A 22,922-nucleotide genomic window follows, 5' to 3' on the forward strand; every position below is an offset into this window, starting at 1 on the left:
ACTCTTCTTTATGCAGTTTTGCTCTTGCTTATGACATTGTTTCAGTTTCGGGATAAAAGTTGTTGCTCATCTTGCATCTCTCTACTTCCCTGCTGAAAAAACAGCTAAAACCAGCCTAGGCTAGTTGGCTGGTCTTAGCTGGTTTAAGCTGGAAGTAGCTGGTTTTAGCTGGTCTCCCAGGCTGGTCAGGCTGGTTTTAGCTGGTGGTCTCCCAGCCTGACCAGCTAAGACCAGCCTGACCACCAGCTAAAACCAGCCTGCTGTCCAGCTAAGACCAGCCTGGCCACCAGCTAAAACCAGCCTGCTGACCAGCTAAGACCAGCCTGGTTGACCAGCTAAAACCAGCCTGCTGACCAGCTAAGACCAGCCTGACCAACAGCTAAAACCAGCCTGCTGACCAGCTAAGACCAGACTGGTTGACCAGCTTAAACCAGCTAAGACCAGCCTGACCACCAGCTAAAACCAGCCTGCTGACCAGCTAAGACCAGCCTGGTTGACCAGCTAAAACCAGCCTGCTGACCAGCTAAGACCAGCCTGACCACCAGCTAAAACCAGCCTGCTGACCAGCCAAGACCAGCCTGGTTGACCAGCTAAAACCAGCCTGCTGACCAGCTAAGACCAGCCTGACCACCAGCTAAAATCAGCCTGCTGACCAGCTAAGACCAGACTGGTTGACCAGCTAAAACCAGCCTGCTGACCAGCTAAGACCAGCCTGACCACCAGCTAAAACCAGCCTGCTGACCAGCTAAGACCTGCCTGACCACCAGCTAAAACCAGCCTGCTGACCAGCTAAGACCAGACTGGTTGACCAGCTTAAACCAGCTAAGACCAGCTAAGACCAGCCTGACCACCAGCTAAAACCAGCCTGCTGACCAGCTAAGACCAGCCTGGTTGACCAGCTAAAACCAGCCTGCTGACCAGCTAAGACCAGCCTGACCACCAGCTAAAACCAGCCTGCTGACCAGCTAAGACCAGCCTGACCAACAGCTAAAACCAGCCTGCTGACCAGCTAAGACCAGACTGGTTGACCAGCTTAAACCAGCTAAGACCAGCTAAGACCAGCCTGACCACCAGCTAAAACCAGCCTGCTGACCAGCTAAGACCAGCCTGGTTGACCAGCTAAAACCAGCCTGCTGACCAGCTAAGACCAGCCTGACCACCAGCTAAAACCAGCCTGCTGACCAGCTAAGACCAGCCTGGTTGACCAGCTAAAACCAGCCTGCTGACCAGCTAAGATCAGCCTGACCACCAGCTAAAATCAGCCTGCTGACCAGCTAAGACCAGACTGGTTGACCAGCTAAAACCAGCCTGCTGACCAGTTAAGACCAGCCTGACCACCAGCTAAAACCAGCCTGCTGACCAGCTAAGACCAGCCTGGTTGACCAGCTAAAACCAGCCTGCTGACCAGCTAAGATCAGCCTGGTTGACCAGCTAAAACCAGCCTGCTGACCAGCTAAGATCAGCCTGGTTGACCAGCTAAAACCAGCCTGCTGACCAGCTAAGACCAGCCTGACCACCAGCTAAAATCAGCCTGCTGACCAGCTAAGACCAGACTGGTTGACCAGCTAAAACCAGCCTGCTGACCAGCTAAGACCAGCCTGACCACCAGCTAAAACCAGCCTGCTGACCAGCTAAGACCAGCCTGACCACCAGCTAAAACCAGCCTGCTGACCAGCTAAGACCAGACTGGTTGATCAGCTTAAACCAGCTAAGACCAGCTAAGACCAGCCTGACCACCAGCTAAAACCAGCCTGCTGACCAGCTAAGACCAGCCTGGTTGACCAGCTAAAACCAGCCTGCTGACCAGCTAAGACCAGCCTGACCACCAGCTAAAACCAGCCTGCTGACCAGCTAAGACCAGCCTGACCAACAGCTAAAACCAGCCTGCTGACCAGCTAAGACCAGACTGGTTGACCAGCTTAAACCAGCTAAGACCAGCTAAGACCAGCCTGACCACCAGCTAAAACCAGCCTGCTGACCAGCTAAGACCAGCCTGGTTGACCAGCTAAAACCAGCCTGCTGACCAGCTAAGACCAGCCTGACCACCAGCTAAAACCAGCCTGCTGACCAGCTAAGACCAGCCTGGTTGACCAGCTAAAACCAGCCTGCTGACCAGCTAAGACCAGCCTGACCACCAGCTAAAATCAGCCTGCTGACCAGCTAAGACCAGACTGGTTGACCAGCTAAAACCAGCCTGCTGACCAGCTAAGACCAGCCTGACCACCAGCTAAAACCAGCCTGCTGACCAGCTAAGACCAGCCTGGTTGACCAGCTAAAACCAGCCTGCTGACCAGCTAAGACTAGCCTGACCACCAGCTAAAACCAGCCTGCTGACCAGCTAAGATCAGCCTGGTTGACCAGCTAAAACCAGCCTGCTGACCAGCTAAGACCAGCCTGACCACCAGCTAAAATCAGCCTGCTGACCAGCTAAGACCAGACTGGTTGACCAGCTAAAACCAGCCTGCTGACCAGCTAAGACCAGCCTGACCACCAGCTAAAACCAGCCTGCTGACCAGCTAAGACCAGCCTGACCACCAGCTAAAACCAGCCTGCTGACCAGCTAAGACCAGACTGGTTGATCAGCTTAAACCAGCTAAGACCAGCTAAGATCAGCCTGACCACCAGCTAAAACCAGCCTGCTGACCAGCTAAGACCAGCCTGACCACCAGCTAAAACCAGCCTGCTGACCAGCTAAGACCAGCCTGACCACCAGCTAAAACCAGCCTGCTGACCAGCTAAGACCAGACTGGTTGACCAGCTAAAACCAGCCTGCTGACCAGCTAAGACCAGACTGGTTGACCAGCTAAAACCAGCCTACTGACCAGCTAAGACCAGACTGGTTGACCAGCTAAAACCAGCCTACTGACCAGCTAAGACCAGCCTGACCACCAGCTAAAACCAGCCTGCTGACCAGCTAAGACCAGCCTGACCACCAGCTAAAACCAGCCTGGTTGACCAGCTAAAACCAGCCTACTGACCAGCTAAGGCCAGCCTGGTTGACCAGCTAAAACCAGCCAACCAACCTAGGCTGGTTTTAGCTGTTTTTTTCAGCAGGGTTGTGTCTCAGACAGCAAATCACTGTGCAATGAGTAGACAGAATCATTATACATTCGTTTTTATCTGCTTCATAAGCCCAATTTCATAAGCCCAATGATTTAAAGTCAACCTGGGACTCTGCAAAAAAATCTGTTCAGAGTGAAACAGAATAATCTATGAGAAAACATTTAAAGTGGGAGTTTATTCTTTGGGTGTTTGGATGGTGAAAAGTAGACCTTATGTACCACAATAAATCAAGAACATTGCTCAGATAGCTTGTTGGCTTTTGCTTAACATCTCTTTACTTTTCTCTCTGTGTTCAGTTGCCCATGGTGCTGGATAACCACTCGACCGGGATAGACCTGCAGTTCTGGGGTCAAGCACTTTTAGCATTGTCCGACAAGCTTCAGGAGGTACGGCTACTTGAGAAAGCTCAGTTCCTTTCCCCCTTTCAAGACCCTTATTTTAGCATCCAGGAAGCTCCTCACTTCCCCTCAGCTCTTTAGAAAGCTCCAAGAGGGATTGTAGGAAAGAATGTGTTTATGGATAATTTTTTCTATTACCTCAGTTTCTTTATTAAATCACTATAAGCTCCTTTTGTGTGCTTTAAGAGGACAGAAAGTGTTTATGTGAGCAGTTCATGTGTGTACATGCATGTGTATCATCACTCCTGTTCCACAAATATGTCGCAAGCACATTCCACTGAGGTCACATCCTGTAGGTGGAGTGCATTTCTTTCCCTTTTGCTCGGGTGACAGAAAGCCTGGCCAAGTAATGCTATCACCCATCAGTAAATCCATCTGCGCTCAGTATGAATGTGTATGAATGGGAAGTAGGGAGGTAAAGTGTTAGTTTAGTAGAGGTTGAGCAATGACTCATTCCTCATACTGAAATCCTCTATGGAAATCTTCATGTTTTCACCTACATTATCTTGACCCGGTTTGACTTATTTTGGCTAACATGGTGTGCATTAGAGTTCATGACCCAAGGAAAAGTGCTGGATCTCACGTTCACCTCGATAATCGGGTGGCCTTGTATTTTGGGAGCAGCATTTTCTAGGCTTTGTGGTTCAGTCTGCAGTCAAACTTGTATGATTTTATTTGTTCTGTGGTGAACAAAAGAAGATATTTCGAAGAATGTTGAATGTTTTTGTCCATACAATGTAGGTCAATGGGGTTTAACAGAAGGATTTGTTCATATATAATTTGCTTGACTTTATACAACATTTTATTTCCCCCAAAATGGTAAAAAATACATTGTTTTCTGTCTGTTCAAGTTTTTTTTTCTGAATTATGAAGTGACGAAAAGAGATACTCAAAATCCCCTCTCTAAAAACATATGACTCTAATATGTCAAAAAAATTAAACAAGAATATTAAAACTGACTTCATCCACAGTTTAGATTTTTGTACTAGAAGTGTATGCAAATTAGTGCATATTTCATTAACCCTCTGGGCCTCCTCATTAAGGGGTCACACTTGGCTCCCTCGCGGTCAAAAGTGACCGAAGCCTTAAAAAGTAACTTTTTTTTTTCTTCAGGAAAATCAATTAAATATATTTTTGTTCAATAATATTTTGTAATTATTATTTAGAATTTTGAGCATTTTTTATGAATCTATGCAATATTTATACAGTTTTAATGAGCAATTTTTTCCCAGTAGAATTATATTTTATATTATAGTTTTTAATTAATTATGTATTTATTATTTTTCAATAAATACAACATTTCACATTAAAATAGAGTAAAAGCATTTAAAATCAATTTTTTTAAAGTGAAAATTGCACCATCTAGTGGCATAAAAAATAAAAACTTGTGTAATGCCATGTAAACTCCTGTATCTCCCTATATACATATATACAGGGGCTTTGGGATTCCTATTGTTTTTTTTTCTTTTTACTGTTTCTTCATTTTATTAGGCTTTGCATTTAGAAATATATTCAGACATTCTAAAAGATAAATTTTGGCAAGGTTTAGATATTTTTTTTGATTGGATAAATATCAGGTTTTGCATTTTTCTGCTTATTTCTGTGTGTCTGTGTGTGTGTCTGTGTGTGTGTGTGTGTGTGCGCGTGTGTGTGCGTGTGTGTGTCAGTTCTGTACTTTTGTTATTTTAGAGTGTCAGTCCTTGCTTGCTGAACACTTCTTTTCTGCACAGTTGCTCATTTGTAGCTTGTATTACCAAAAGATTATCTGAATTATCACATTTTTTCGTATTTCCCATTCATTTCCTATGTCGGTCATTTTTGACCGCGAAGGAGCCAAGTGTGACTATTTTTTTTTTGACCCTTTAACATATCCGAATCATGTCACTGATTTTTTTTTGTACTCACATAGCTAATGCAACAAAAGTCACCAAGTGTCATCTCATTCTGATGAAGCTACGATTTTTAAAAATTCAAAACATAAAATTTTTCGGTCAAAAATGACCGAAGAGGCCCAGAGGGTTAAATAATGCCTAATTTGCATATTTAAACCTTTTAGAAACATTTTAGAAAACACGTTATACAAAAATGTTTGCTATTATCAATGTAGTCAATTAAATTGTTAAGTAAGGTGATAACTATTAGTTGTTTTTTTTACCCTATTCACCTGCAGTGTCTCGTCTTAAATTGTTCATGCACATGGCTGAATTCAAATCGGATTAATTGCAAACTTAATTCTTACCTTATTTTTATCTTCCGGATGCCAAATTCAGCCACAACTGTGCCTAAGGGTTTATTTAGGGATATCCTCTTCGAGGATGTAGGTTGCCTTTAGTCTTTAGTCTTTAGGTTGCCACGTGTATTAAGAATAGTTTCTGGCAGATAAAACATGTAAACCTGGATGGAGAGGTTCAGACGAGGCTGGTCAAACAATTTTTGGCATCCTTGGTAAATATAAGCAAAGGCGGCTCATATTTGAAAATAAATAAATCTGCATTGTGTATTCTTCTGATCTTTCATTCAAAAAATTAACAAAATTGTAACCTATCATTGACATAAGACAATGGAAAGTGGGGGGAAAATCTCATTATGAAATAAATGTTTTTCTCTAGTTCACGTTGGCCACAATTTTTGGCACCCAATTATTGCAACAGCTCTGAGTTTTCTCCTATAATGCCTGATGAGTTTGGTGAACACCTAAACCATTACTTCACACAGAATCTTCCCAGATTCTTCAGATTCCTAGCTCCATGTTGGTGCTTCGTCTCTGCAGTTCACCCTACTCATTTTCTATAGGGTTCAGGTCAGGAAACTGGAATGACTGTGCTCAGTGACACATTTTTGTGTTGACTTGTTTGTTTTGGGTCTTTGGTCTGAACCACACAGCCTATTATAAGATTTCTAACAGAAGCAGTCAGGTTTAGATTTGTTCATCTGTTGGCATTTGATTCCAGAATCCATGATGCCATGTATCTGAACAAGATGTGCAGGACCTCTGGCAGAATTATTTTTTTAAAAGATCCACTAAAATATCCACCAGTATATTCATCTGGTACCAAAAAAGCTTTTTTTTAGTTTCATCTGACTATAGAAGCCAACTACACAACTAAATATACTAGAGTTTATTTTTGGAAGCGTGAGGAGGATTTTTCTTGAATCCTTCCCAAACAATGTGATGATGTAGAGGCTGTTTGATTGATTGACTGATTTTTCTTAGGCTTTCTCAAAGACTCAACTAATCTCTGGAATTCTCCAGCTTTGAGTCTTTGGCCACTCAAACTCTCTTCCTCACCATGCGTTAGGATGTTATAGACACATGTCCTCTTTAAGGCAGATTTGTAAAACCTTTAGTTGATTGGAAATGAGGATTTTCAATGCTTTAGCTATTTTCTTACAGCCACTTTCTAGTTTGTGAAACTCAACAATCTCACATCACAAATATATTCCTTGGTTTTACTCCTTGTGATAGACAATTAAGGGAATTCATGGACAATTTCATGCTTATTTTCAATCCTAGTCACCCTGGCGTGCTAAACAAAATGTAAATATGAACAGGAATATACTTCAGAGAATTTACTCATGAGAATTTCTGGGGTTGCCAATATTTGTGGCCAACATGCATTGGAGAAAAACATGTATTTCATAATGTGAGTTTCCCCCCACTTTCACTTGTTTTACTTTATTGATAGGTTAGAATTTTGTACATTTTTTGAATATAAGATCAAAAAGATAAACAATGCAGATTTATTTTCACAGCAGTCTTTGCTCATATTTACCAAGGGTGTCAATATTAGTGGAGGCTACTGTATGTCTTTTGTTCTTTGAATCACTAAAGGAGATGTTCAGCAGAATGTTCAAGTTGTTCCCTTCCGGAGGGAACTCTACGCTGCGTCCTGGTTCAGGACACTATGGGAACTGCCTTCAGCGTGACCGGTTCTGAAGCTCTTATAGAACAACAACAATGAACTTTGACCTTGGCCGACGCCAGCCTATGACATCATCACAAGGCGCCTACCAGTATAAAAGGGCGCTTGTGAATACATCAACCATCTTTTTGTCCTTCAGACTTACCTTGTTCTAAGTGTGAGTAGAATGATGATTCCTAGAGTAAACAGTTCAGAAAGCGTGCGGATCCGTGTCAGAGAAATCTGACACCAGATGACGTGCGCAGCCTATTTGTTATGTGTTTGGGTGAGAGCACGCGCGCTCCGTTCTTGAGAGTGCAGAGCGCGTTCATCGTGAGAGTTTCTCTCTAAGGAAACTCCGCTCTCGTTTGTCCCCTTTCCCGAGGGAATTGGGACATTTATCTGCCCTACGTGGCTCGGGTCCCGTTACAGCCGAGGCTGCACGGAGAACGAGCCCGAGGTGGTTACAGATGAAGCGCGTACACGAGTTGAGAGATGTGTAATCTCTCACGCTCGTCAGCCGCTGTTGAGGGCGAGCTGCGGGCGAAGGATGTATTATTCTTTGACATCCTTTGATACAGCAGCAAGTGCTCTACTGGTTTTAGCCAGGTGAGCAGGATGTGGCTGTTATGGGCGAAAAGTGATTTTCTGAGCTCTCACAGCCTGCCTGCCCCACGTATGATGAGCTGTTGTCTGTTATGAGCCGCGCTGCGGTCTGCTCGATCTGCGGTGAAAGCACATGCAGGGGGAGGTTGCTCATAGCAGTTTATATGAGCAATTTCACCCTGGCCATAACAGACCAGTCCCCATGTACATCCCATTCCTTCCTGATCTATAATAGGATCGGGAGGGCATGGGATAAACCATATTCAGCCGCACTCACCTAAATCAGCATGTTAGTTGTGCTGGTGCAGAGTGAGTGCGTGAGTATGGCAGGGCGTCGATGCCATCGCCTTAGGATATGCTTGCTGCCTCTCGACAGGGGTGGCGTCGACGCTGAGGGCATACGCGGCAGCGGGTCAGGCTGGTGCTGCCTGCACGCAGTGGCAGTGTTGCAGGCGTACCAGGCTGATCTGCTAGAGGATGAAGACCCGTGGAGATGGCTGAGCTGTTTCACACCACAGTTTTGTAGGTGAATTTGGCAGACATCGGGGAGAAAGATGAGTGCTTTCTCCTCGATGCGCCAGTCTCGCCTCCCGAATTATTCTGTACATCCGATACGATGATCGACTAATTCAGGGAGGCGGAGGCGTGCTCAGCGGCTAATAGATCCTTTGAGTCTGTTATTCCTCACCGGTCTTCATCCCCACCCTAACGCAGGGGGAGCCTGGCCCCTCCTGGCCTGCAGGCTGGAGGCAGGACCAGGCGGTTTGTGTGGCCACTCGAGACCCTCCTCCTGGGAGGGGTAGGTCTCAGAGGAGACGTGATGTGCGTTATGGGAGAAGTGATCGTAGGGAAACGATTCTCTCCCTTCTCCCTCACGTCGTGCGGCCGCCTGCCCTTTTTCCCCCATAAGACTCTGGGGCTGGGCTGATGATAGGTTGATAAACTCAATCCGTTGGCCCGGTACATGAACTGACATATATGTGGTTGTGTATATATGTATATGTACGTATTCTTTGTCTACCAGCTCCGCTTGGGTGAGACTTTAGTATTTGAGCTTCTAAGGTCCCTAAGTGTCGAGTGTAGCCAGGTCTTCCCTCGTTTGTGAGGTAGTGTACCGAGACCTCCACTCGTAAATAACTCCGGTAGGGGTTAAGCGTTGTCAGGCTTCCTCTCATTCTGAGAGTTATCCTTTGAAGCCTCCGCTGTTTTTGAGCTCGGCTTAGGCATTATATATACCTGCATATGCATGTTTACACACCTACTGGGTGTGGCAGACTCCCCGTCCCGTGGTAAGAGTCTGGCAGAGACTCCACTCTATATTTGAGTGTAAAGACCGGGAGATTTGGGTGAGATCTCCACCCATCCTATAGTGTAAGCAACCTTGGGTTGAGTGTTGTAGGCTGCCTCTCTTTATGAGTCAGTGCATTGAAGCCCACACTCCCCAGGGCTCTGCTTCTAAATTCTTAGGAAGAGGAAAGTTTAGTAAACCCCCCCTGTGAGTATTTTTATTCAGGCCTCCTCTCTCTGAGAGTTGCGCTGAGGAGATTGTCCCTCTTTTGAGGTTCATGTTTAGGCCGATTTCTCACAGTTCTATCAGCACTGGGCAGTTCTAGTAGCTTGTAGACTCCTTTGAGCCTCGCTTTTACACTAAGCGTATTGTGGCGGGTCTTCCCTTGGCGAAAGCCCTGTGTTGGACCTCCAGGGTTCACTTTTGAACCCTGTATAGGCGCTTAAAGCTCTGTCCAGATGGTAGTTTAGTATGTAGGCTTACTGAGCCTCATTACTATATTGGGGTTGAGTGTAGTAGGTCTCCCCTCATTGTTAGTGAGTTGTGTTGTTTAAGACCTCCACTCCTAGATTTTCCTGCCTCGGTGAGCGTTGTCAGGGTGTTGTAGGCTTCCTCTCAATATGAGAGTCTTTCTGCAGAGGCCTCCACTCTTGAGTGCTGCTGATTAGGTCTCCTCTCGCCTGTGGCGTTATGATGATGATCTGGCTCTCATAGTCTTCCCTATGGCTTAGACTGAGAGCTCTTAGATGTGTTCTCTCTGTGAGAACCATCTAGCTGCAGCCGTCACTCTCCTTAGAGCTCCGCTTCTAGTACATTCTCACAGTATATAGCTAGTAGGCCCTGTTAGGTCTCGCTAACTATTTTGGTATAGGCTTTTCTCTCCCTAGAGATTCATTTGAAGCCTCCACTCTATAGAGTCCTATGTGTAGACTCTCGGGTGAGTTTATGTACTTGTAGCGTTGAGTGTAGCCAGGTCTCCCCTCAGTGAGGGTTGTTATTTGAGACCTCCACTCTCGAGCTTCTCTCTCTAGGGAATATTAGGCCTCTTGTGAGCAAACTGCTACCACTATGACTAGGTTTCCCCCGCTAGAAAGCCTGGGTACCTCCTTTAATCCACAGTAGTGGTGAGTACTCATGTAAAGCTTTGAGCACTCCCTAAAACCCACATAAAGTGGTAAGTGCACACGCACGTCTTTGGGCACTTTCTAAAATCCACATGAGTAGTAAAGATCCCCCCTAAGGGTTGGGTTCTTTTCTAAAATCCTGTATGGTATGGGTTACGCAGTACTGCTCCGTTCCCATTCTAGAGTTGGTTCTAAAACCTCTGGTTTTTCACACTCCTTTCTGGTAGCATGGTGTTTCGGGTCTCCTCTCTGCGAGAGTTGTTTGACCGTCACTCTGAAAGAGCTCACTAGGCCCATTCTCACAGTCATGACAGCTGATAGGCCCCTTCCTGGCCTCGCTAACTATTCTTGGTGGAGTGCTGATACTACCACTCACCAAGACTGAGTGTCGTCAGGCTTTTCTCTCTCTTTAGAGATTCATTTTTGAAGCCTCCACTCTACAGAGCCCTGCTTTCAGCATGCGAGCCCTGCTGTGAGTCTTGTTATTCCCAAAAAGGCGTTGAGTGTAGCCAGGTCTCCCCTCACCGAGGGTCATTATACTGAGACCTCCACTCTTAAGAGCTTCTCGTAGGATTGAGCGTTGTCAGGCTTCCTCTCATTATAGAGAGTCTTCTATGAAGCCTCAGTTCTCCAGAAGCTCCGCTTCCAGTACTTTCAAGCATGAGTGTAGCCAGGTCTCCCCTCACTGAAGGGTTATTTGAGACCTCCACTCCTAAAAGCTGGTGGATTGAGCGTTGTCAGGTTTCCTCTCATTTAAGAGAGTCCTCTATGAAGCCTCCGTTCTCCAGAAGCTCCGCTTCTAGTACTTCCAAGCGTGAGTGTAGCCAGGTCTCCCCTCACTGAAGGGTTATTTGAGACCTCCACTCTTAAGAGCTGGTGGATTGAGCATTGAGGTTTCCTCTCACTTTAGAGAGTCTTCTATGAAGCCTCCGTTCTCCAGAAGCTCCACTTCCAGTACTTACAGGCGTGAGTGTAGCCAGGTCTCCCCTCACTGAAGGGTTATTTGAGACCTCCACTCTTAACCCCCTGGGGTCCAAACACGCGTATACGCGTTTTGTGGCAGATTCCCAAAAGGAACTTCAATTACTCGGTCATTTCTGATTGTACAGATAAAAGCAGTACATCAATCGAATCTGTAAAGGGTCTACTTTTATTTGTATATACTCACAAAACCAAAAAAATATTGTGATTTTACAAAATAAAGAAAACAAAAAGGGTGTGCTGTCTGCCGCGTTGATCTCCGTGATCTTCATTCAGAAACGCGTCATTAAAATAGACTATAACTCAGCCAATACACAACACAGAGACATGAGCAATATGTCTAGAGAAAGCTTGATATCTATACTTTCAAATAAAGTTATGTTTATTGAAATCAAATATTCTGTGTTAAAGTAATCCGTAAGAAACCAACACGATGTCCAGTCTCTCTTGTCTGCTTCATTAGTTTTAATTAGATCACGCCCAAGAGCGATTCCAGTCTTTCATATTCAAATCGTCCACGTGAGGGCGCCGCGCCAAAAGTAGACGCCCACATCACAGTAAACAAAGGAGAAAGCAGTTTCTTTTCTTTCAAGTTAGTCCTTTCTGGAAGAAGACGGGCTGTCAGGAATAAAACTTACTTCAGAAGATGAACATTAAATGAGACATGGCGTGAACCAGCAGATGAGATATTTACACAAGTAAGTTTTTTTCTTTTATATTTGTAAGTTGTTACTGTGACAGAATGTGCACACATTTTACCAGTTAAGACTTTTTGCCAACTGTATTTCCTGACTACAGCAAGTGAAACATTATAAAGTATGTTTCATTTCACTGCATCTAAATGTCTCATGATGACAGGATGTTTCAACTTTGGTCGAAAAACGCGCTGGCGCATTTGAGGCACGCTTTTGTAATAACTCCGAAAAGAATGTAAAATTCTCCGTCAGTTTTGATCGTACAAATACAACCAATACATCATTCGAAACTGTAGAGGGTATATTTTTATTTGTATACACTGTGCTTTTATGAAAATAAGAAAACAGTCAGGGCACGCGCTCTGCCTTCACTGTCTGTTATATCTTTTCACAGACACATAAATGAAACTAACGTGCATGAAACCTAAATCTAAGTGATTACGTGCCTCACAGACATAATGCATTTATTTGTAGAAAGCTTGAAATGTTTACTTTTACATAAACCAATTCAAATAAAAAACTACTATTCTCTTTTTAAGTAATCTGTATGAAAGGTAGAAGATGTATGGTTTCTCCTGTATCACTTCATTACAAACCTTACACCTGTATTTATCTCACACTGTTTTATTTGCACCTAACTGTTATACGCCTATGCTATACACTACCAGTCAAAGGTACTTTTTTAAAGAAAAATAATTATCTAATTTTGTGAAATAGGTTTACTATGTAAAAAAAACTGCTCACTTAAAAAAAGTTTGGCTGGTAGTGTATGTGTTTTCTCCATGTTAGCTCTGTCTTTGTCAGATCATTGTGTTGCTCACATCTACTTGTTTTCTTTGCAGTTTCTGCTGTTCCCCGTTTTCCTGTGTTCAAGTTTCCTGCAAGTGATTTGGATATTGCACCCTCGACATCTTGACTTCTGTGTTTATTACTTTTGTTCCTAATAAAAAGTTTAACTGCACTCACAAGTGAAAGACAAGTTATTTTGTGTGATAGTTAAATATATTCAAAATACGCTTCAAACTAAATATATATGTATTTTGTCCTTTCATTTTTCCTTTATTCTTTCTGTTGTTTCCTCTCAGTCAACATCCGACTGAATGGCTCATTATGCGGCTCATTATGCAGGTCTTTGTCTTCTCAGGTGTAAATCACAGCATTATTCATGATGATTCACGCCTTCTCGCATACAGCCACTCTAAACAAAAAGTGTCTTCAAAAATTTAAATCTATATACTGTTTTGTGAAAACAAGTGAACTAGATGATTTTCACATCATTTGGTAGAAAAAAACCAAGCCTACCACATCCAATTCTCGAAAGTCCCGAGAATAAATATTCTGTATGTGTTAGATGACCTTATTTCAGTGACTTCAAAAATTTAGTTTTTCAAAATGCACGCATAAACATTGTTTTCTCAAAAACTTAAAAGTGTACATTCATGTTGCTTACATATTTTTGTAGTCCAATTTGTGCTAAATACAATGTATTTAGATTTAGGATATTAATATGTTTTTAACATACTGAAAAAAGCACAAATGTCAAGGCATGTCAAAACTTCTTCAGGGCCCCAAAACACCCCCGGGCCCCAGAGGGTTAAGAGCTGATGGATTGAGCATTGTCAGGTTTCCTCTCGTTTTAGGGAGTCTTCTATGAAGCCTCCGTTCTCCAGAAGCTTCGCTTCTGTACTTACAAGCGTGAGTGTAGTTAGGTCTCCCCTCAAAAAGGGTTTATGTTTGAGACCTCCACTCTTAAGAGCTTCTCATAGGATTGAGCGTTATCAGGCTTCCTCTCAATATAGAGAGTCTTCTATGAAGCCTCCGTTCTCCAGAAGCTCCGCTTCCAGTACTTCCAGGCGTGAGTGTAGCCAGGTCTCCCCTCACCGAAAGGTTTTGTGTGAGACCTCCACTCCTAGAGCTAGTGGATTGAACGTTATCAGGCTTCCTCTCAATATAGAGAGTCTTCTATGAAGCCTCCGTTCTCCAGAAGCTCCGCTTCCAGTACTTCCAAACAGCACTATTTATAGGATCGAGTGTCGCTAGGCTTCCTCTCATCTAGAGAGTCTTCCACTCCACTCTCCTGAGAAACTCCACTTAGGTGGTTCTATTGCTTAGGTTCTTGGAGCCTCATGAATCACCTCCAGTGTTGAGTGTAGTTTGGTCTTTGACCTCCACTCCCAGAGTTCCCCGCAAGCACAGAGTGTTGCCAGGCTTCCTCTCGTTTAGAGAATCTTTCTGGAGCCTCCGCTCTTCAGAACACCCGCAGAATATGAAGACTTAAGGGTAAGCTTCGGTACTTTCTCTAGCGGTGAGTGTAGTTAGGCCTACTCTCGCTTAGAAGAATCAGGCCTCCACTCCTAGGAGTTCCGTGCTTGGGTAGCCGAGCTAGCTGTGATGTCGGCCCAAGCGATTCTCGCTGGTAGTGGGGAGTGATGTTCCTTCTTGACTCCTCAATCAGTCAGTTGTTCACTTACTCCTCAGCATGGCGGCGTTGGTATATCGTTCCCATAGTGTCCTGAACCAGGACGCAGTGTAGAGTTCCCTCCGGAAGGGAACGGCTGGGTTACGCCTTGTGATGATGTCATAGGCTGGCGCCGGCCAAGGTCAAAGTTCATTGTTGTTGTTCTATAAGAGCTTCAGAACCAGTCACGCTGAAGGCAGTTCCCATAGTGTCCTGAACCAGGATGCAGCGTCTCGTTCCCTGTCCTCAGGGAACAGAGGTTACATACGTAACCCAGACGTTATTTCTCATAAAATGAAAGGTCAAAAAAGCATTATAAGATGATCATATGTTTTGTGGTGAAAATCTGGCCTTCCTCCAGCTGTCCTGCCCTGAAACGTTTAAGGCCCATACATAAATTAATCTGTACTGTAGCTGTTATGTAGAGTTTGTTTTTAAAACCAATGTATACATTTACATTTACTAAAATGCCTTCCTCTCACAGCTTGCAGAGAGGCCCAGCTCCCAGGACTTGATCCGGGTCTTGTACTCCATCTTCCAGAACGGGGGTCCCTCATCCTTTAGTCAGCTGATGTCCACTGTGTCGGATTTATTCTGCGGATACCCTGAGGGTGAGATTACCCGGGTCTTCTCCTTTAACTGGTATGAAGACAACAACTACAAGGCTTTCTTAGGCATCAACAACTCCAGAGGACACGACAGCTACACCTATGACAGGACAGCAAGTGAGAGCTGTTGATTTGTCTGTCCTGTTAATTTCTTTTTTTCACTCTTTCACTTTCACATTGTTTTAATTTCTCCTTTTCACTTTCTATTTCTTGCTCTTTTTCTCTTTCACTCTATCTTTGGCCCACAGCTCCATTCTGTAATGCACTGATGCAGAACCTGGAGTCGAACCCTGTTACGAAAATCATGTGGAATTCAGTGAAGCCTCTAGTGATGGGGAAGATCCTGTTCACCCCAGACTCCCCGGCTGTCAGGAAGATATTAAAAAGTGTAAGATACAAATTTCCACCCACTCTCACACATGCACTTGTAACCATGGACAATCAAATCATACAGTATCACACAAAAGTGAGTAAACTCCTCACATTTCAGCAACCATTTTAGTATATATAGCCTCATCTGAAGCTGGCTCGCAAAACAAAGCCCACAAACAGTTTGCTGAAGACAACCTGTCCAAGAGCATGAATTACTGGAACCATGTCCTGTGGTCTGATGAGACTATAAGATAAACTTGTTTGGCTCAGATGGTGTCCAGCATGTGTGGCGATGCCCTGGTGAGGAGTAAAATTGTGTCTTGCCTACAGTCAAGCATGGTGGTGGTAGCATCATGGTCTGGGGCTGAATGAGTGCTGCTGGTACTGGGGAGCTGCAGTTCATTGAGGGAAACATGGATTGCATTATGTGCTGTACATTGTGAAACAGAACATGATGCCTTTCCTCCCGAAATTAGACCGAACGGCAGTTTTCCAACATGATAATGATCCCAAACACACCACCAAGATGACAACTGCCTTGCTGAGGAAGCTGAAGGTAAAGGTGATGGGGTGGCCAAGTATGTCTCCAGACCTGAGCCCTATTAAGCACCTGTGGGGCATCCTCAAGCGTAAAGTGGAGAAGCACCATGTGTCTAACGTCCAGCAGCTCTGGAAGTGGAAGTGGAAGAGGATCCCAACAACAACCTGTGAAGCTCTGGTCAATTGCATGCCCAGGATGATTAAGGCAATGCCAGATAACACAATATATTGACACTTTAGACAAGTTCACTTACACTGTACTTATGTTTATTGCCAGCTATTTTGATGATAATGGCTGTATGTTGAGTAATTTTAGGAGACAATACATCTATACAAGCTACACATTGACTACTCTAAAATATATCCAAGTTTCATTTCTATAGTATTGTCCCTTGAGAAGATATACTAAAATGGTTGCTTAAATGTGAGGGGTATACTGACTATATATTGTATACTACTATTCAAAATGTCCTTTAAGGAGTCCTTAATTCTCATCAGGGATGCATTTATTTGATGAAAAAAGTTAGGGCTACACTTTTATTTTTCGATCTAGATAATTGTTTTTGTTTCAGTGAGCTGGAAGATTGCTGCGTCAATTGTTTGGTTATCGTGCATCCCTGTAGACCGGTTAAGGTGCCTTGTACACATGGAGACGCTTACATTGCATATGAATTTGTGCATGTGTGTTTTCTCCAGGCCAACACTACTTTTGAGGAGCTAGAGAGGTTGCAGAAAATGGGGAAGGTCTGGGAAGAGGTGGGACCACAGCTCTGGGAATTCTTTCAGAGCAGCGTCCAAATGAACATGATACGGGTAACATATCTGTTTCTTTTCATCTCATACACACTTGCACACACACCTCTCTTTATCCCTTCACATGCCATATTATTCCAATAATCTCCTGAATATACAATCCACTGTCCTCCTTTAGTCTCTGTGTAATCTCTCATGGGATTACGATGTCATGTTGTATTATCTGTTATGATACGGTATCTATAAGTGAATCCATTCTTAAATATTGTCTTTGTATTTGTATACACTACAGTTCAAAAGCTTGGGGTCTGTAAGAGTTTTTTCAAGAAATTCTGCAAGAATGCATTACTTTGATCAAAAGTTACAGCAAAGAAATGATCAGAAAATATCAAAGATTTACATTTCAAATAATCAAAGAAAAAAAATTAAGCTGCACAACTGTTTTCACTCTGTCTCTTTCTGTTTCCACCCCACCGCAGGACACACTTCGAAACCCCACTGTGATGGACTTTTTGGACAGGCGTCTTATAGAAACACAGTTCTCAACCAAAGACATCCTTAACTTCCTGCACAATGGCCCACAGCATGACAGAGATATGAACATGACAAACTTTGACTGGAGAGATGTCTTTAGACTGGCTGATCAAGCTATTCGAATGTTCAACCAGTACAGTGAGGTAAGAGCAGCTGTCAATTCAGTTTAGCTTTAAGGAAAATTAGTTAGAACTGACAAAACAAATAAACAAACAACAACAACTGGCATTTATAAATAAATATACTTATAACAACCTCAACCATGTTTCCTTTAAAATCAAACCAGATGAAATCTTATGAAGTTTTAGTATTTAGAATGAAATGAAAACAGAATTCAAATGTGTCTTGTTTGAAATTAATTTAAGCATTTTTCGGCTTTTCAGACACTTCCACAGGTGGAGCATTGAAAATCACTGTCTTTCATTAAACCATTTTGTAAAAAAAAAAAAACAGAAGCAAAAAAAGCACTTGCTCAACAGATTCATTCAAAAGCACTGATTCATTCTAGATCTAAACAATAATTAACTTAGCAGATTTGTTCAAGAACAGTGATTCATTCTGGAACAAAACAAGAATTCACTCAACAGATTAATTCAAAATCATTGATTCATTCTAGAACAAAACAATAATTCATTCAAACGGATTCAAAAACACTAATTTATGTGAAACAATAATTTACTCAATAGATTTGTTAAAAAAACAGATTTATACTAGAACAAAACAATAAATCACTCAACAGATTCATTCAAAAACACCGATTCATTCTGGAACAAAATAATTCTTTCAACTGAATAATTCAAAAACACTGATTCATGCTAGAATAAAACAATCATTTAACAGATTCATTCAAAAACACTGATTTATTCTGGAACAAAACAATAATACACTCAAAAGACTTTCAAAAACACTCATTCGTTGTGGAATAAAACAATAATTCGCTCAACAGATTTGTTAAAAAGCATTGATTAATTCTAGATCTAAACAATAATTCATTTAGCAGATTTGTTCAATAACAGTGATTCATTCTGGAACAAAACAAGAATTCACTCAACAGATTCATTCAAAAACACTGATTTATTCTAGTTCAAAACAATAATTTACCCAACAGATTTGTTGAAAAACACGTATTTATTCTAGAACAAAACAAAAATGTACTCAACAGATTTGTTTCAATAACACTTATTTATTCTTGAACAAAACAGTTGTTTACTCAACAGATTCATTTAAAAACACTTATTCATTCTGGAACAAAACAAACATTTACTCAACAGATTTGTTTCAAAAACACTGATTCATTTTGGAACAAAACAGTAGTTAATCAACTGATTCATTCAAAACACTTATTCAATCTGGAACAAATCAATAATTAATTCAACAGATTTGTTTCAAAAACACTGATTCATTTTGGAACAAAACAGTAGTTAATCAACTGATTCATTCAAAACACTTATTCAATCTGGAACAAATCAATAATTAATTCAACAGATTTGTTTCAAAAACACTGATTCATTTTGGTACAAAACAGTAGTTAATCAACTGATTCATTCAAAAAACTTATTCAATCTGGAACAAAACAATAATTAATTCAACAGATTCATTCAAAAACACCCATTTATTTAAGAGTGAAACAGCCATTCCCTCTACAGATTCATTAGCTTAACTGATTCATTCTGAAACAAAACAGGCACCAATGGAGTTTGTTGTGAAAGCAGGACTGAAAGGAAGTAAAGGAGTGAAATAAATATTATTTAGCACTTTAATATATTAATATTGGGAAATATCTTTAATAATCCATAAATAGAGTCAAAATTAATTTACATCCTTTAACCTTGCCCCTAAAACTTTCAGCTCAGTCCAGGTTCGGGGCTCCAGCCCTTTCAGCAAGGTGTAGCAATGCTCCTGTGTAGAGCATCTCTTCAAACCAGCCTAGCCGTTCCTCACTTGACAGAATGAGGCTCTTTAGCTCTGAGCACCACAGCTCTCATTCTGCGGAGTGCTGATTGCTCTCAGCACATCACCACAAGAAAGACCACTTAGCACGGCTATATAGAGCCCACCGTGGCCAGATGGGTGAAAGGGAAAAGAACAAGCAAGCTGTCAACAGCATGCAGGCCCCTCTATTGTGCGGCTTTGATTAAGTGCGGAGTGGGTGGGAGAGCCACCCTTTGCCAGCACCGTGTTGTTTTTGTGGACGGGGGCTTCATTGAGAAACAAGAGGGGCAAATCACTCAACTTCACTCTGTTACCTCACCTCCCCAGCCATGACCGGCCCCTGTCCCGTAAGCTGGAGGCCTCTTCCCGCAAATTGATTAGAGTGGGACGGCAATGGTGGGAGAGGGCTATCATAGAGCGACCCAGCCTGTCTTTGTCTCCATCTGAGCGGTGAACCTTAGTGCTTTACAAACAAACCTTACCCATTTAGCCTATTAGCTATAGCTGTCACCCTTCAGCCCTGCTCAGATGTTGCCTTGAACAGCCACGAGACCATTGGTTACTAAAAAAATATAATTGCTCTGTTTCAATTTTGGTTTATTTGTGGTTTTTCAGACTGCGAGCTCATGCTGAGTGTCTCTGAATGTGAATGTTGTGTTTTTCAATTGAAATGTGTTGAGAACATGTGAGTCCTGCAGGGGGTCCCATTGAATCTTTCTATTCAGTTGTTTGTTCAGGACCTCTGGTGGTATTGTACATTACTGTGAATGACTCCATTAGATATGGTGCACATGAAGTAGGAGGCCTCTCGCCTCTAGTGCGATGGCATGTGATGTGAGAGTGAGCCGTTCACTCAACTATTGTACAGCAGTCCTCCAGTGAAGAGCCAACACAGACTCTGTGATTTTCCCATGTCATTGCTGCGTTTTGAGAACGAGAGGCCTGCTACATGGAGAACTGTTTCGGCTCTTGAAAACGTGACACTTGTATATACCAATGTGCACACACACATTATTATACAACATTGTTAGTTCCAGTCCTTGAATTTCATTGGCTGTTGTGTTTGCACATCCTAGATTGACTGTCAGTCTGTGCATTAGCTGTGGGAATTGTAGAGTGACTCTTTCTGTAGTTAGACTGTTACACCAGTCAACCAATTTGTTCAAAAACACTGATTCATTCGGGAGAAAAACAATCATTCACTTGACAGATTTGTCCAAAAACGCTGATTCATTCATCAGCAAAACAATCATTCACTCAACAGATTCATTTAAAAATGATTCATTTACGTAACAATTTTGTTCAGAAACACCAATTCACTCAGGAGCAAAACAATCATTTACTTGACAAATTTGTCCAAAAACGCTGATTCATTCAGCAGCAAAACCATCATTTATTCAACAGATTCATTCAAAACTGAAACAATCATTTACTTAACAAATTTGTTCAAAAACACTAATTCATTCAAGAACAAAACAATCATTCATTTGACAGATTCGTCCCAAAATGCTGATTCATTCAGCAGTGAAACAATTGTTCACTCAACAGATTCGTTCAAGAGTAAAACAATAATTTTCTTAACAAATTTGTTAAAAAACACTAATTCATCCATTAGCAAAACAAACATTCAATTAAAAGATTTGTCCAAAAATGCTGATTCATTCAGCAGTGAAACAATCATTCACTCAACAGATTCATTCAAGAGTGAAACAATGGTTTACTTAACTATTTTGTTCAAAAATACAAGTTTATTCATCAGCAGAACAATCCTTCACTTTTATTCAAAAATGCTGATTCATTCAAGACTGAAACGTTCATTTACTTAAAACACTATTAAACACTAATAAACCCAGAGACGGCAGTACTTTACAAATGATTTTTGCTCTTTCTGAAGATCCAGGACCAAATTGCATCTACAACAATTTTCTGGCATATTAAAAGTGATAATGTCAATATATAATGTAATGTTTTTGAGTTATAGGATTTTTTAATAACACAGCTATGTCAGAATTATTCAACCCCTATTCAACATTGCTGTTTTAAGACAGTTATTTTTATGGTCAGGAACAAAATTGTAAAATAAAACATAATTAAGCCTTTACAAACTTATTAAAAATGGAATTAGCTTGGGGTGTTACACATAGTATGCTCTTAGCCCATGCGTGTGCTGAAGATGAGTAGCAAATATGGTAAAGTCAACAGAGCTCATGCAAAATCAATAGAGAAGAAATAGTTTGCTATATTAGAAAGTCTAAAACTACATGAAGATTTCTAAGACATTACAAGTCCCTAGAGACACAGCTGGCAGTCATATTCCTTAGATTAAAGTGTGTTGAACCAGAAAACCTTTGAGGCTGTTGAACAAAAAGCACAATATCATAAAATGTTTGATCAGATCAACTGAGAAAAACTTGCAATGTACAGCCAAAGACTTGCAAGATGACCCGACAATAGAAGGAAAAACATTTCAATGGCATGTTAAAGAAGAACACTAGACAAGTATGGTCTTCATGTTGAGGAATCTTGCTGAATACTACTCTTGACCAAGAAGAACAAAAAGGCTGACTTGACTTGACATGCTAAAATTAATTTGGATAGACCTGTGGAGTGCTGGAAGAATGTTTTATGGAGTGACCAAACTGGAACTTTTTGGATGTATGGATCAGAGGAACGTCGGGTGCAAAAAAGACAAAGCTTTTAAGCCGAAGAACACCATCTCCATCATCAAACATGGAGGTGGGACAGTCCTGTTATGGGGTTGTTTTACTGTAGCAGGACGTGGAAAACTTGACCATACAAAGGATATCATGGATTAATTAGAGTATCAGACCATTTTGGCAAACATTGTCATGCCTTTTGTGCAATATCTGAAGCTAATAATCAATGGAATTTCCGGCAGGACAATCATCCCAAGGTATACATCCAAATCTACTTATGCTTGGTTCAGAGGTCAGTCATAGAATGTTTTTAAGTGGCCTGTTCAGTTTCCAGATGTAATTCTCATTGAAAATACATGGTTGAATTTGAAGCAAGCAGTGGCAAAGTAAAAACCAAAGATTATCAGTGATCTGAAAGCTTTTTCAGGGGAGGAATGGCCCAAGATTGCAGCAGAAAGGTGACAGAAGCATCTAAGCACTTCCAGGCAGTGTTTATTGGTGGTTTTAAAGAATAAAAGATTCTACACCAAATTTACTTTCAGGGGTTGAATAATTTTGAACATAAATGTTTAGAGCCAATTAGATTTTTTTCATTATTCATCAACTTACGTTCTCAGAATTACTCAAATGTGTATCAATAGACTTTCTTTAATAGTTTACTGATGCTTTTGTTGAATTGTTTTCACAAAATGTTGTTCTCTGCAGCAAAATGTCTTGCAGGTCAAGGGGGTTGAATAATTTTGATTGCAACTGTACTTGACAGATTTGTCCAAAAACGCTGATTCATTCAGCAGCAAAACAATCATTTATTCAACAGATTCATTCAAAAGTGAAACAATCATTTACTTAACAAATTTGTTCAAAAACACTAATTCATTCAGAAGCAAAACAATCATTCACTTGACAGATTCGTCCCAAAATGCTGATTCATTCAGCAGTGAAACAATCATTCACTTAACAGATTCGTTCAAAAATGCTGATTCATTTAAGAGCAAAACAATCATTTACTTA

The 22,922-nt window shown here is 41.7% G+C and overlaps 1 protein-coding gene across 2 annotated transcripts in view; it reads left to right on the forward strand.

Annotated features, from left to right (window-relative positions):
- The window catches only part of abca4b (ATP-binding cassette, sub-family A (ABC1), member 4b), a 71,236-nt gene that overhangs the window by 15,202 nt on the left and 33,112 nt on the right, over positions 1–22,922 (forward strand). For both annotated transcript variants that reach the window (XM_073849678.1, XM_073849677.1), the window contains exons 7-11: positions 3,360–3,449; positions 15,000–15,240; positions 15,372–15,511; positions 16,732–16,848; positions 17,268–17,465. In XM_073849678.1, the coding sequence (XP_073705779.1) occupies positions 3,360–3,449; positions 15,000–15,240; positions 15,372–15,511; positions 16,732–16,848; positions 17,268–17,465 (786 nt within the window). The remainder of the gene's footprint in view (positions 1–3,359; positions 3,450–14,999; positions 15,241–15,371; positions 15,512–16,731; positions 16,849–17,267; positions 17,466–22,922) is intronic.

Source organism: Garra rufa, chromosome 10 (assembly GCF_049309525.1).
Source record: "Garra rufa chromosome 10, GarRuf1.0, whole genome shotgun sequence".
NCBI lineage: Eukaryota > Metazoa > Chordata > Actinopteri > Cypriniformes > Cyprinidae > Garra > Garra rufa.